The sequence below is a fragment of the Protopterus annectens genome, chromosome 15.part0 (genome assembly GCF_019279795.1).
Source record: "Protopterus annectens isolate FY-2018-M chromosome 15.part0, PAN1.0, whole genome shotgun sequence".
Classification (NCBI taxonomy): domain Eukaryota; kingdom Metazoa; phylum Chordata; order Ceratodontiformes; family Protopteridae; genus Protopterus; species Protopterus annectens.
The window spans coordinates 629,613,606-629,630,456 of record NC_056749.1 but is presented as its reverse complement, the minus strand read 5'-3'; the positions used below and the strand labels follow the sequence as shown (position 1 = coordinate 629,630,456).

The window sequence follows — 16,851 nt, the reverse complement described above, 5'->3', positions numbered from 1 at the left end:
TCTCCAATGCTAATATAGTATGATAAGAAAGTCAGTTGTGTTGTAAAGAGATGCTAGTCAGAATGGTATTGCAGCTGTAACCTTACAAGAGAAAAGAACAGTTGCCTATGGGTCAACAGCATTTACAGGTTCACAAAAAAGATAGAGGCAGAAAACAATAGTGAATGCAGGTTAGAAATTCTTTGACTATGGCTATGTTAAAGAAGTCCAGGTGAAAAAAGACCACAAACCCTCACAATGCTTATTTAATAGTGTTTGCACAAGGTAACCCCATGGTTATGGATATTATCTAACCTACGAAGATAAGCAGAACACCAGGCAAGAAACTAAACAGGAGATGCACATAGCACAGTGTATTTACTACAGATACACACAATTACTAGAAGAATAGGTTCTTTGCATAATACCACAGTAAGTAGTGACAAAAGTAAAGGAATTTCAGAACTACAATGACACTGACTCCGAAACAGAATTACTACAAGGTGTTACAATGAAAAGACGGCCTCAGTAAACCAACAGTGAAGAAAGAAAGTTGTGTCCACTGTATGATTTCCAAAGCTTCCAAAATCATAACTCTACATCAACTGTGAAGAAAAATGCTTTGTAGGATCTACAAACAGCATCTTGGAATGCTACACTACAAAGAAAATGAAAGAGATAACAAATTTCAGTGCACATATCCATAACTGAGAAGCTTTCTGTCTGCAGTTTAAGTGATGGAGCCAGCATATTGGCGCATATTTAGAGCTGTTCCCTGCATGCCTCAATGGAGTAAAAATGACTCCAAAGTTAATATTCTGCACTAGATAGTCACCAAACTACCATACAGTAGCTGAACTTGTGACAAAAAAATGTTCTTGGTACGTCACAATGATCCTGCCACACATTTACTACCATTTTAAGTTATTTTATACTGAACATGATACACACACATAATGACTGTAGAAACTGTCTCCCCTTTAATTATGTAAAGCGGGATCTCCAATGCATGCACGTAAACTAAAAGGTAATCAGTACTTTCTAATTATGCGATCAATCCCAACATATTTCACAGCTTTCCAATTTGTTGTTGTTGTGTCTTTCGGCTTTTCCCAGTTAGGGGTCGCCACAGCGGAACTCCGGTCCGCTAATGATTGGCAGTAGATTTTTACATGCTGGCTTGCCGGGTCTAACGCACAACCTTTAACGAAGGAACGCCCATTCACGCATGGTTTTCAAAAAACAGTGATCATAAATATCAAATAAGTCTCTCTCAGTGTAGACATATTCTAAACAATGAAAAATGCTGCTACAATGTCAAAACCCTAATAAAAATGGTTATTTCACAAAGGTAGAGAAGCAAAAAAGCAAATTATTTTTCTATAGCACTCAAACTCTGATGAGTAAAAAGAACAGTATGTTATCTATATACTCCCACATCTTACATCATTAGATAATGGGACAGGAAACCTTCCATGTGCTTTTAGTGCCTGGTGACCGTTAAGTGCCAAGACTTATGCAGTCTGATGGAAAACACAGCCATGCAAAAAGTTTAATCAAAACAATGTAAAAAGGTGATTTTTCAAACAAGTCTGTTTTCTTTAGTATCACTGACATTAGAACGAAAATGTCAGTTTCGAAACAGTTTAGATTTATAAGCAGTTCTCCTGAAAATTAATAAATTGCTTTTAACATTTGATTTCTTCAGTCCATTTCTTTTTAGATGATATCAAGAGAGAAAGGAAAAGAGATAAATTATAATAAAAATAAGTACCTCTGGGAACACTGGAGATTGTGGTGAAATGCATGAAGAATCATCATTTTGCTAAGGAAATGAAATTTGTTTTTAAAAATAATATACTCACTCCTACTCAATATGCTTTAACTTACAATTTTAACAACAAAAAAAAAATGCATCTGGACATAAATGATGGAATGACTTATGTACGACAAAACATACTTCTCAAAACAAAGACTGTTAACAGTAAAAGCTATTAACCACGTATACGAGGCTTTGAAGTCTATGTTCCACAGATGAGGCTAAATTATTAATGCACAGAAATAAGTGAATCTTCTATGGCTAAAATCGGAATGTCATACTGGCCTGGTAAATAAACGCAGTCCTTTCTGAAATGTCAGATACTTGCAGTAGACTACATAAAAATATCCCTTTTCACCGATAAAAAATATGCAATGAACAAAAATAGTTATAATCACGTCACTGAAGAAAATTGTTTAATAAATTGTGTGTTACTAAAAGAAACTAGATCACGATCTTAAATTACATCTGTTCATAAACCAATGTAAGATATTTACTAATAAATTAGGCTTCAAGCATTTTTCTGGCTTCTGCATTCAGCACATCCAGTTACAGGATTATAAAAACAAAATATAATTATGACAGGTTACTCACCATAATAGTAAATCTCTGAGGAAAATGCATACATTACTAAAAAATGAAATACCACTTTCACAAGTTGAAATTCTAAGAATTATAAAAGTGACTGTCAAGTGTAATTTGTGGTCATTACTAGGATGCCACTATATTTTCAGTGCATTTATACAAAAAATTAAAACACATTCTAATACACAACAGTGGATACTGGAAGTAAAGAGTTTTAAAGTTAGTGTTTTAGCCTAAAATATCAAATTCTATAAAATATATTTTCCTAGTACTAAGCCTGAATTCCTGAATTTTGCACTATTTTCCAGGGAAAATAGTGTCTTTAATCATTGTCGTTTGGTATACTTACCTCACAGTACACCAGTTTAACACATGCCAAGCAATTGCATTCATCCTGTCATTAACTCACTCAACTTTCCTAAATGTAGTATCTGGTGCCATATTCAGTTCCTTGCACTGAGAAACAGGTTATGCAAACAATGTGCTAATAGAAATACCAGTAGAGAAGCAAAATTTGGAGAATGTGAGCACAATGTCCCAGACTCAAGAATTTCCCTTACATTCTGTCAAAAAGGAATTACGATGACAGATGGAAAACTGTACATTCTTCTTTGGAAATGACCTGTGCTAAATGCATGCAAAGCCCCTCCCCACCTTTAACGTTCAAGCCTTTTCCTGCACTCTGTCAATTTATTTGTTCCCTCATTCTGCCTGATACAAACATACCATATCACCTTGTCATCTTGGAGGGGTGAGGGTAATCTCTTTCCAAGTATGTATAAAGCAACTCAACCCTGTAAACAGGCAGCAAGAACTTTTTCAGACTTTCTATTAGTCGCCTAGCTGCACCCTGATAGATGTCATGTCCCCACGAAAATACAGGCAAGCCACACCTTCCAGTGTGTGTGTGTATGTGTGTGTATGTGTGTGTGTGTATGTATGCGCCCGCGCGTGTGATTACTGTTTAAACATAGTTTGGCAGAGCATGGCCTACTGCATGATCCTGGACCATCAATACATATACCAGTTGTCACCAATACTGTAGTGCATTAGACTGCTTCCATAACTCCAGGATGGGATAGGCAACACCTGCCTCTCACCCTATCCTCTTCTGCGAGTGTATCCAGTGCCTGGGTCACTAATTGAGTCTGGGATGCACTAAGGGCTTTATCCTTTTGTGCAAAGGTCCACAACTAATCCTTCCAGCAGTGGTGTGTGGGTTTCATTCCTGCAAAGATGGCACTATCCTTTAAGATCTAATGGTATGTTGATTATCTTTGCAAACATTTTCTGTCTTCATTAAGGACTTTCATCTGGCAGTAAGTCAACACCTTGAGGTTGTACCCCAAGCAGTAACATAAAAGTGGAGTGCACTGCAACAGAAGTTGTGAAATCAAGAGCAAAAACACACGTACATGTTCAAACATATATAAGAAATCCCGTAGAGAACAGCTGGTCTTAAGAGGAAGTCTAACACAGTACTCACAATGCACAATTAGAGCATAGGATTGTAAAATAACCTTACATAAGAAAACAGCAGCTTTATACAATCACAACTAATCTCGCTGGAGGTCCTCATCCCACCCCCACCTGAAATAAAAAAGACCACAGTAAAGAACTTCTCGAAAGCCGACTTCACACTTCTAAAGACTAGTGTGGTCTCCTTTAAGGCCCCCGAGCCGTCGGAAAACAGTACTCAAGCCGCTGAATCACTTACAAATGCCTTCTAACAGCACCTGCAGGACTGCATGGATAAGGCAATCCCAAGCAAAACAAAGACTCTTTGTACCAAAGGCAAGCGTCCAGTCTGGTGGACCCCAGCCATAAACAAACTCTACAACAAAAGGAGGAAGCTACTACAAGATAGAGCAAAATCCTTAAAAGGTAAGACACCCTTGATCACTATAAGTAAAAACTAAGAGCTCTCATAAAATCATCCAAAGCAAATTTTGAGAGAAAAATAGCTAAAGACTCAAAAGACAATCATAAGGCCTTCTTTAGCTATGTTAGAAATCTGGGAGGAAACTCCCAGATATGCTCAGAACTAGTTCAAAATGATGTGAAGATTACTGATCCTACAGACATTGCCAACATACTGGCTGACAGGTTCGGTGCAAACTTCTCCCCTCCCCAAAGGAGAGATATCTATACCAAGCGATTGCAGCCCCCCAAACATCTCCAACGCCCAAGTGAGAACTGCTCTCTCCAAAGCAAAACAACACAACATCCATGGGACCTGATGGTGTCCCCGGCTGTGTGCTCCACGAACTCAACGAGGAATTAAACCCACAGCTAGGACAGCTGTTTAATCATAGTCTTACCTCTGGATACGTACCCAGGGAGTGGCGCACTGTAACTGTGGTCCCACTTTACAAAGGCGGTGCCTCCACCGACCCTGGAAATTACCGGCCCATTAGCTTGACAAGCCTTATCTGCAAAGCCATGGAGAGGATCATAATGGACCTCATAAATAAAGACATAGGGAATTTGCAGACTTTGGATCCATCCCAGTTTGGCTTTGTCAAAGGCAGATCATGCCTTCTAAACTTGGTTGACTTTTTGAAACAGTCACCAAAGCCATTGATGAGCGAAAGTCAGTCCATACAGCCTACCTCGATCTGGCGAAGGCCTTCGATACAATACCCCACTCGGGTATCATTGAAAAACTCATCAGCTTAAATGTTAACCCATACATCACAAGATGGGTTGCAAACTGGCTGAGTGACAGAACCCACAGGGTCAGAGTTGCTGGCGCCATGTCAGACTCAAAGCCTGTCACAAGTGGTGTACCACAGGGCTCAGTCCTGGGCCCACTCTTGTTTGGCATCTACTTTTCCGAAGTACAAGCAAACACAGGAGGGTTATGGCTGACAAAGTTTGCAGATGACTGCAAACTGGGCCATAGTAGAAAACACATCTGACACAGATATCCTTCAGAAGGGTCTCACAGAAACGGATAACTGGTGCCAGAGCCATGGCCTAAAGTTAAATGCCAAAAATGCATAGTCATACCCTTCGGGAAAAACAAGGTTACCCCTAGCTACCAAATAGGTGGCAATCCACTGAGCACAGAAGAAGTTATCAGGGACCTGGGGACCCAGGTTGATAGTAGTCTGTCATTCGACACCCATGTAGCTAAAGTAGTTAGGAAGACCTTCTACATTGCCCACCTTATCATGAAGGGATTCTCATCTAGATCAAGGGAGGTCATAGTCTCCCTATACTCATCACTCATCAGACCAATGATTGAGTACAATGCCCCATTCGGAATGTATCTGACCCGACACTTGCAGCAGCTGGAGAGGCCACAAAAGTTCCTCACCAAAAGGATAAAGGGTCTCAAACATCTGTCCTATGCTGCCCGACTGAAAGAACTCCAGCTCTATTCAGTCGCTTACCGCTTGCTCAGAGGTAACCTTTGCCTAACATACAAGGCCATGTCAAACCCAGATTTGATGAATATGCTTCACCTCAAAAAATCTAGATCCGTCAGAGCCACAAGGGCGGGAGACTTAAACCTCGACACGGCTATTAATAGGACGTGCTGGAGGGATAGATTCATCACCCAAAGACTCCCTATGCTGTGGAATAAAATCCCGGTATATGTGAGGCAGAGCACCTCGCTGGCCTTGTTCAAGAGAAATCTTGACCAATGGATGGGAGATCGCAGATATACCCCAGGGATTACCTCAGTGTCACTGCTCAACAGAGGCACAGCAAAATAATGGGTATAGTTCCCCATACTAAAGGGGTGGCGTAAGCCACAAAACTATGGGCTAGGCTTGTAAATGCCCTCGGGCAGATAGCCTAGTATGAACCTATGAACACACTCGAAAGTAAAAATGCCAACTATCCAGTTAGAATATAAATTTTAAGCTTACTCGTACCAATGTTTCAACTGTAGGTCAATGAGAAATAGACTCTTTCACTGCAATATATTTACTTCTCCCAAACTACATTTCTAGAAGGGTCTTGAATAAATTCAGATTTGCTAAATATCTAATATCTATTGGGAGACATTTCCAAAGTCCTGTAACTACCTATGTTATATTTTTGACCATTATGAGATGAAACATGCAGGCTACAGCACTGCATCATAAAAAATGAAGTATATCTGCTGTACTTCATGAATGATAGGATATATACACATATCACTGCCACAGTAAAGGCTATTTTACAAAAGTGCATAGCATAGCAAATAACTTTCTCTGAAATACTAATATAGTACAGGTTCTAATTATACACCTGAAAGGGGTATAACTTGATCAAGCAAGTATAATTGCAACATGTCGGTCTGCATTTTGAGAAAAAGAGAAAATAAACCTATCTAGTCTGCCCCTGAAGTACATTCATCATTCCATCTCTCCTCTATTCCCCACTAAACTCATTTCTACTTATCCTATGCTCTTTGAATGTTTCTGTGGATTATTTTGTAACTACTCATTCCAGTTGTCTATTTCATAGGTACACAACCCTCTTGGGTTAGGAAGCATCCAACTCATCACATCTCCTACGAGGACTGACAAATCTTCCAAACAACAGTCTATCCTTGATTGGATTCTATTACCTCATCAAACAAAGCAAACCACCTACCTGTTAATCAGAAATTAAAAAAGCATAAACCTAAACAGGTTCATCTCCACACTAAAAAGCTGTAACTGGGAACCTCTCAGACAGCTACCCCTAGAAGACGATGTCAACTCCTTCAACACCACTTTCTTAGAGATACTAAACTGCCACGCACCCCCTAGAACTATCAGAGCAAAATCTACTATGCACACTGACTAAGTAAAGAATGCAGATTCCTACTCAAGGCTAGGGACAAGGCTTGGGAATAGTTTCACAAAAACAAAACCCAAATCTCAAAAGAAACATTCTTAGAACTGCAAAACAAAGCTAAGAAACAAGTAAAATTGGAAAAAATCAACTACTACCACAATATCCAGCAAAAGCACTACAATAACCCTCAAATGCCCTGGACTGCAGTTAATATACTTCTGCCTGGTAAATCAGCAACTCCCACTATATCATCATCAACTAGCAACTCTGATAATATAGCAACCCAATTCAATAAATACTTTACAGAAACTATCCAATCCCTTGAAAATTCTCAGAGCATCTCCAACAACTCTGTCCCTTCCGCACCCTGGCACAGCACTAACTCCCAAAACAGCACCAACCACTTTTCATTACACCGATACCATTAAAAAAACTACTTAAAAAGTTAAAACCAACCACCCTAACTGCAGGCAACCTCCTGGCTGACATTCTGCAAATTGCAGCAGAAACAATAGCATACCCAGTAGCCATACTTATAATGAAATCTATATCAGAGAGCCTGGTACCTGTTATTTGGAAAATCCCCCACACTCTACATTTAATCAAGGGATTTAATTCCACATAATTTACTAATTATTGCCCAACTGCCATCCTGTCACCCTTATCTAAACTCTTAGAGAGGCAGTCGTACATACCCAATTCATGAACTACCTTCACGCATATAAACTACTAGCAAATACTCAATATGGTTTTCACCCCTCTCACAGCACCATCACAGCCCTAATGCCCTTTACTAACAGAGAGAACCACTATAAAAATGATGGACAATTTGTATCTGCCATATTTTTGGACTTGTCCAAAGCCCTCGATATGGTAAATCACAATAAACTCATCAGTGTTCTCTCCATCCTAAACTTCTGTAGCTCCCCTATTACTTGGTTCCAAAGCTACCTATCAGGACGACAGTAGGCCGTCTAATGGCAACACCAACTTTCCCCTCTACTCTCAGTTTTCCACAAGGCTCCATCCTTCGGCCTCTGCTATTCTCTGTCCTCACCAACCAGCTCCACACCTCCACATTTCATGCCTCAGTGGTACAATATGCAGACGACTCGACTCTAATATGTGCAGCCTTCTCCCTGTAAAACCTCCACACTATAACATAAGACTCCTTCCTATCTGTGGAAACATGGCTCACTAACTCTCAACTTATTCTAAATCCCAACAAAACAAAGCTCCTTCTCTTCTACCAAATAAGATCCCCATCAACTTCCCTGTCATTCAATATCTTATCCAAAAATAAAACTATCATCACCACAATAACTCACACTAAACTGCTAGGCTAGGTGTAGAAATTGACAATAACCTGAAATTCAATATTCACATAGCTGAAACCATTAAGGTGGTCCACAAGGAACTAGATCTTCTATACAGACACAATTTCTAACAACAAAAACAAAAGCTACTATCACTCGAACACACTTCTTGTCAACTCTCCTATATGCCTCCCTAATTCTAACCAACCTCCACAAAACTGATCTAAATAAACTAGAATCCTGTTACAATAAAATTGCCAAATTTGCCACTGATGCCTCATACAGGACACATCACTGTACATCTCTTAGACAACTAAAATGGCTAGAATGTCCTCCACTACTACACTTTAATAAATTAACCTTTGCCTATAAAATACTGCATGACTCAGATAAAACCACTGCTCTCCAAAATCTTATACAACCCATACACCACTTCTAGAACACTCAGTTCAGTAACAAACTTGTTCTAGACATTACCAAAGCAAATAACTCAGCCGGGAACTCATTCTTCTCAAACTTTATTCCTAAAATACAGAATAAACTGCCAACCCCAATAACCTCCAACTGCTCTATAATACAATTTAAAAAGCTCCTAACATTACACTTAATGGACACTTAGCTCTGTTCCTGCAAATGTTCTGGACAGGCCTTACCTCAGTCTCTAATTAAATACTGTTCACTGTGGGTTATCTCACACCTACAGTGGATATAAAAAGTGTACACACCCCAGTTAAAATGCCAGGTTTATGCAATATAAAAAAAGACCACAATAAATAATTTCAAAACTTTTCCCACATTTAATGTGACCTATAACCTGTACAATTCAATTGAAAAACAAATCTGTTAGGGGGAAAAATATAAAAAACAACAAATGTACAATAAGATGGTTGCATAAGTGTACACACCCTTAAACGAATACTTTGTTGAAACACCTTTTGGTTTAATTACAGCATTTAGCCTTCTTGGGTACACATCTGCCATCAATTAGAGAGACTCTGATTAACCCCGAATAAAGTTCAGCTGTCCTACTAGGATTTTTCTGACATTTACTCAGTTGCCTGCTACAGCAAAAGCCATGGTTCGCAGAGAGCTTACAAAGATTCAAAGGGATGTCATTGTTGAAAGGTATCAGTCAGGAGAAGGGCACAAAAAATTTCCACAGCATTGGATATATCATGGAACACAGTGAAGACAGTCATCAAAAAGTGGAGAAAATACAGGTTCATAGGTTGGTACTGAGCTATCTGCCCGAAGGCATATATTAGCCCAACCACGTTGTGCGGTATTCACCGCCCCTTTAGTAGTTCGCTAGACCCTTGTACTAGCAACTAGTACCCTTGGCCCCTATCTAGTAGTGCTGTTGGTGTGATCCCCGGTGTGAACTTTCTGTTACCCATCCACTCATCAAGGTTCCTCTTGAAGAGTGATAGTGAGGGGCTCTGTCTTATGTAGATCGGGACCCTGTATGGGACAACAGTGACATTGCAAAGAACTGGACGTCCCTCCAAAACTGATAAAAAGATAAGATGAAAACTGGTCAAGAGACCTGCCGCAACACTGAACGAGCTGCAGGAATTTCTGACAAGTACTGGTTGTGTACTATATGTGACAACAATCTCCCATAGTCTCCATATGTCTGGACTATGGGTTAGGGTTGCAAGACAGAAGCCTTTTCTTATACAGAAAAACATCCAGGCTCGGCTAAAAATTGCAAAACAATGCATTAGGTCTCCCAAAAGCATGTGGGAAAATATGTTATGGTCTGATGAGACCAAGGATGAACTTTTTGGCCACAAATCCAAAAGGTACATTTGGCGCATAAAACACCTCGCATCACCAAAAGAACACCATCCCCATGGTGAAGCATGGTGGTGGCAGTATCATGCTTTGGGGTTGCTTTTCTTCAGCTGGGACTGGGGCTTTAGTCAAAGTGGAGAGAATTATGAACAGTTGCAAATACCAGTCACTTTTGGCCCAAAACCTTCAGGTGTCTGCTAGAAAGCTGAAGATGAAAGGAATTTCACCTTTCTACATGACAATGACCCCAAGCATACATCCAAATCAGCAAAACAAAGGCTTCACCAGAAGAAAATAAATGTTTTGGAATGGCCCAGCTAGAGCCCAGACCTAAATCCAATAGAAAATCTGTAGGGTGACCTGAAGAGGGCTGTGCACAAGAGATGCCCTCGCAATCTGACAGATTTGGAGCACTTTTGCAAAGAAGAGTGGGCAAATATTGCCAAGTCAATATGTGCCTTGCTTATAGACTCCTACCCAACAAGAGTGAATGCTGTAATTAAATCAAAAGGTGCTTCGACAAAGTATTAGTTTAAGGGTGTTCACCTTATGCAACCAGCTTATTGTATGTTTTTAATTTTTTATATTTTTTCCCCTAACGGATTTGTTTTTCAACTGAATTGTACAGGTTAAAGCTGGGAAAAGTTTTTAAATGATTTATTGTGGTCGAATTTTTTTATATCACAAAAACCTGGCATTTTAACAGGGGTGTGTACACCTTTTATATCCACTGTATATTAGACCTCAACTGTATGGAAACTAGTCTCTTTCTCATTTAAACTGCATGTATGATGTGTGATGTAAATGTTTACTTCTATAGAATTGTATTGTCCATCATTATGTAACGATTGTTTGTGAATATCTCTATAATGTCTCAAATCTCTGTCAACTTCTGCAACATTAGTAATTCTTATAACTGGAGCTTTTCTCCCCAGGCCTCTGCTGAAAAAGGACCTGTGTCTAATCAGACTTACCCGGTAAACACATGTAAAATTAATTAATTAATTAATCAATCAATTTATTTATACAATTTGCTGCCTGTTATCCCTTTCTTCCCCTTCTGTCCTTCCTGTTCAAAATGACCCATTTACATCTCTAAAATAATCCTACATACTAATAGCATGTCTTCCTGGTCTCTTCTGGTTTCAAATGAGCAGAGCTTCGGGTCCTCTATAGTCTCCATTTACATAACTTGCTCTCCATCCCAGCCTTTCCTCTGAACTCCTAGCAGCCTGCCATCCCTTTCCTAAAGAACAACACACAGTACACAAGGTGTGGCCTGACCAGGGCTCAGTATAGTGGTAGTATTACATTTCTACTTCTTCAGCCTGTCACCTTGAAATTAGACCCTCATATTCTGTTAGCTACTTCCACTGAAATCTCACTACGAACCTTGATGGTTTAGTCCAGATAGAATCAACAGTTGCAGATCCCCGTTTTTGCCTCAGATGCCATTAGTTCCACTGTTGTCAGATATTTTACACAAGAATTGCTGTTTGCAATGTGTCTGCAAAGAATATGAATTGTTACCCTTCAATCCACAGACCCTATTCCATCCTCCATTGTTGTTACCATTAGCTTTGTGTTTTCTCCTACAATGAAGAGCTCTTGAACCAGGATCACCCTGTGTAGTATTCCACTAGTCACCTTCCCTATTCCTAGTAATGTCCCTCTCACCACAGCTCTTACTGTCAAATTTTTTTAACTATGCAGCAATCTAGCGCCTTATTGCTGATCACACCTTAAACATTCTGGTTTTCCTAACAACCTCCTGTGTGAAGCTAAGTCAAACGATTTACTGACATTGAGACAGACCATATCTATGAGTACTGCCCTTGGAAGATTTTCTTGTAGCCCTGTCATAAAACATCATCCGGTCTGCCTGACAGCTTATGTCCATGACTCCATATTGGTTCTTGTCCGGGGGGTAAGATCTTCTTGGAAAATCACTATCCTTTTCCCCTTAGGATTCTCTCCATGACTTTCCCTGTAGGACTAACAAGCCTGTGGTTCTCTGGATTTTTCCTACTCTCCTCCATGTACATAAATCATAACTGCTGTTTTCCAGTCCTTGGATACTTCCATATTGGAAACTGAACTGCTGAAAACTATTAGATACTTGACCCCAGGGAGGAAGAAAGTTCATCTCATTCCTGCCCTCACTTATCAAGCTCAGTTCCCTCTCATCTTCCCCACTTTTATCCTAATGTCTGTGCATTTCTCTCACATACTTGTTCTACCTCCCTTTCTACCACTGCATACACCTTGCTCTCCCTTATAAAGACTGATGCAAATGATTAATTTAGTAACTCTCCTTTCCCATCTTTGCTCAGCCTAAGTCTGCCATTATTCTTTTATTCTTTTCTTTTTGATATATATATATATATATATATATATATATATATATATAAACTTTACCTTCACTTCAGGATCCCTTTTGCCAACACCCTTTCAGACTCTGGGCTTGCTCTTCTAAACTGCTTCTTTGTATTGTGCTTCTACCACTTACCCCATCCCCCTTTCCCTTACACTTCTTGTATGCCTGTCTTTTGCTCTAATCCCTAACTTCATCCTTACAGTAGCTATATGACCTTTTCCTCTTTTGGGAACTTCAGCAAACCATTGCCCACAGTCCTGAGTACTGCATATCTGACCCATTCACAAAGCTTATTTGCTTCCTTAGTCTATCCCCATTTCCCCCAATTCATCTCTGAACCTCTCCTTACTTCATCATAATCCATTCCTCTACACTCCCATACCATAATCTTTGCATTTCCTGTTCCTATCTGTCTCCCTACTCTGAGCCACATAGTGGCATGATCATTACTGGCTAATCGCATCTTTATCTGGACATTCCTGAACCCACTACCTTGGTTAGGGCTACACATCCATATAATAACACATCCATGTAAAAACAGGAAGAAATACCTGTAGCTCAAAAGTGTACCACCAATAAGCAGAGAGGTGAGAAAGCAAAGAAAAACAAAACATGGGCTGTGCTTAAGGACACCCAGGAGTGCATACAACATATTATGTAGTCATCATAACAGATGAGCTACAGACATGCATTCTGCAGTAACTGCTGGAATTGTATAATCAAAGATCCTCACCATGAAAGGATGAAAAACTTTCAACTCCAGCACTAGCAGACATGTACAACCCCTGCTAGTGCTTGTCAAGCTGTCACACAGTGGGCTACAAGAGTGTACCTCGTCCTTTCATTCCTTAGTTCTACCTCTATGCTCTCAGCAAGCACAACATAAAATCATCATAATCCTCTTCTTCCCATTTTTCTACATAGGGTAAGAGTGTCATGTCAACTGTCACTATCTCTCTTGATTCAGTGCTAGTCTTTGCCTTCTTTGACAGTCATGTCTGACTGTTGCAGGTCTTCTCTCACACCATCCATCTTTTTGCCAGATGATCTCATTTCCTTTGGCCTTATTCCTCACCAGATTTACTACTGCTTTTCTGCACATGTACCCTTATGACCTTAATGTGTTCTTTGACCTTCTCTGCTAATGGAGCTACTTCGGCTTCTGCTCTGATGTTCTCATTTCTTTGTCCTACAGTGTGCATCTAACAAGCCATCTGAGACACTTCATTCATCTCCATCACCTCTAGTTTTTTTTTCAGTTGCTCTGCCTTCACTACCCAGGTTTCTGTATCATACAGTAGAATTGATTACAACCCTGTTTTGTACACCTTACGTTTCAGCTTCTTTGACATTCTTGTGTCATACACTACTCCAGACACTTTGTGCCAGTTGGCTGCAGCCCCTCTGATTCTAGCTTTGACCTCTTACTATCCTTCTCCTCAAACAATTGTCCCAAGTACTTGAAGCTGTTAACTTGTTTCACTATTTTCTCTTCTATCTCAATTCTCAGCTTCTTCTAATTTCCCCCGTTCGCTGCCACTACAGCAGTCATATCTGTATTTAGTTTCATCCTGTGTGCCTTTAAGTCTACATTCCATTCCCCTGTCCTTTGCTGAAGTTCTTGTTCAGAGTCTGCCTATAATGCCACATCATCTGCATACAGCAGTTTTGTTGATCTGTCACCCCTCCGACCTTGTCTGTTAATGTATTCCATCATCAGCATAAACAGCAGTGGGCTCACAGGTCAAACCTGATGCACAACCACTCCCACTTGGAACCCCTCTAAGTACAAGCATTGTTTTTACTATGTCATTGGGTCCTTGTATGGAGTCTACACAGATTCTTACCAGTCTTTCTGGAACTTTAAACAACCGCAGGACTGACAAAATCAACTTTCTTGGGATCTTTTAATATGCTTTCTCCAAGTCTAGGAATTTCGAGTGTGACTCTTTCCTCACTGGGTCAGTCATGCTATATCCTGATCTGAATCCAAACTGCTCATCTCTCATCTTACTTTCTACTAATCTGCATATTCATTTATCAATCTCTCCAGAACTTTCATGCAGTGGGACAGGAGTTTGATACCACTATTCTACCCACAGATATGAATGTTCCCTTTATTCTTGTACACTGGAACAAGCAAATTTATTCTCCAGTCATCTGGGATATGCCTTTCTCTCCATACTGCTATGGGCACCCTCAGAAGCCATTTCTCTCCTAACATCTTAAGCATATCTGTCAAACTCCTCTGACCCTGCTGCTTTCCCTGACTAAATATTCCTTAGTGCTGTTTTTCCTTCTTCTAGGATGGGCTCCTATTCTTCTTTCCTTGTAGGTTGTGCCTGGGGCAGTACAGATTCGGTGTTTTTTTTTTAATTCAGAAGTTGCTGAAAGTACTCCGTCCATCTGCTTTTGAAGTCCTGTGGACTGATGAGCAGATTGTTACTGGCATCTTTGCCTTACAACCTGACAAGAGTTTCTTTGTGCCATCTGCTAAGTCACTTTCCAGAAGTTGGTACAGTGTCTCTGAACAAGGCATCAGAGGTGCTGTTGCAGAAGTTGGTACAGTGTCCTGATGTGTTCTTTGCTATTGTAACTGCTCTCTCAGCCTTCTTGGTTAGCCAGCCAGTATTCTTTTTTAGCCTGGTCCACTTTTTCTGTTCCCTAATTTTTCCTGCAATCCTCCATTCTTTTGATGACTACCTAATCTTCTGCATTTCGTCATCTGCTTTCCATATGTACCTTATTTCCATACTTGGCTTGACTGCACAGCTGTTCCATAGCCCTCACACATACTGTTTTGAGGCACTACCATTCTTCTTCTTCAACTATACCTACTTCCTCTTATTTCTGAGGTGCTACAGCCCTGAACTATTGTGCTCTCTCTCTATTCAACTTTCAGGTCCTCAGTCAAGTCTTTGTTGACCATAGAGCCTCCTCTGACCATTGTTTGCATCTGACTGTGGCAACCAATTGTTTATGCTATGGGCCATCTGTTTCATTCAAGATAGCTTCACTATTGCCGACTCTACTCAAACGACCTTTCCTTACTAGCAGGAAATCTGCCCGAGTTGCATGTTGGCCACTCTTCTATGTAATCTTTTGACTATCTCTCTTGCTGAACCATGTGTTGGTCACCATCAAGCCATTTGCCAGACCTAAGTCCTTTCATCTTGTCTCCTCGATAAAGAGCATGTCCAACCTCCTTATCATCATGCCACTCACTTCAAGCTACATCCCGTCAATAAACCTACATTTAGTGTAGAAATCCTTAGTTCATGTTTGGCAGGTAGACTGGTTTTACATTCAGCTTTTGATCAACAGTAGTGCAATGGAGCTTCTCTGAATGTTGAGTGAAAATCAGAAATGTATCCTTGTTAATCATATCTCCACTACAGGTTCCAGGTTGTGTAAGCTCTCTACCTCACTCTCTCTCAGACAGCAGTTAGGTTGATTAATTTGTAGCTTGGATCTTAAAGATGGACAATTCCCCATTTTTAATAATTTGTATATCTGTGAACCTAGTAAAGTTGCTCTTTCATTAACAGCTAGACACTTAAAACACTGGAGGAGTTGGGAGTAATGAGCACTTTATACTGCAAATAAACCTATTTGATAGATCTTATTTAAAATACTTTGTAACTTGGGTGTGTTTGTAGCAGAGTGAAGAGCTCTTAAAGGGAGGTTGCACTCAAATGTTTGTATAAATACATTTCTAGCTTTAACTTTGCGAGTGGTGGGGGTAAGGCGGTAGTAAAGCTTGTGACATAACTAGTTGTACAAGGATTTTGTTAATATTATCTGAATGGGTTATTAATGTCAAAGTAGGGTCTAATGTGATCCGCAGAAAATTTTAATCTATTAAAGACAGTATATTGCCTGATATGTCGCTTATTATGGGTTCATAGGTTGGTACTAGGCTATTGGCTCTAAGGCCTATGCAAGCCTAGCCATAACAATTCCCTGGATATTTCTTCCCACAATATTTACTTCTCTGGGCCCCTGATAGCAGGGCAACTGACATGATCCCCGGGGTGAATTTCTTATCTCCCATCCAATCATCAAGATTCCTTTTGAAGAGGGCCAATGAGGCGCTCCGCTTGACATGTATGGGCAGTCTTATTCCAGAGTATGGGGAGTCTCTGGGTCAGGAACCTATCCCTCCAGCATGTTTTGTTTGTTGTGATGATAAGGTTTAG

At 40.1% G+C, this 16,851-nt stretch overlaps 1 protein-coding gene across 1 annotated transcript in view; it reads right to left on the bottom strand.

Moving 5' to 3' along the window:
- Positions 1–16,851, bottom strand: part of LRCH2 (leucine rich repeats and calponin homology domain containing 2) — a 2,522,829-nt gene that overhangs the window by 543,633 nt on the left and 1,962,345 nt on the right. The window contains exon 18 of the mRNA XM_044057297.1: positions 1,754–1,804. Within this exon, the coding sequence (XP_043913232.1) occupies positions 1,754–1,804 (51 nt within the window). The remainder of the gene's footprint in view (positions 1–1,753; positions 1,805–16,851) is intronic.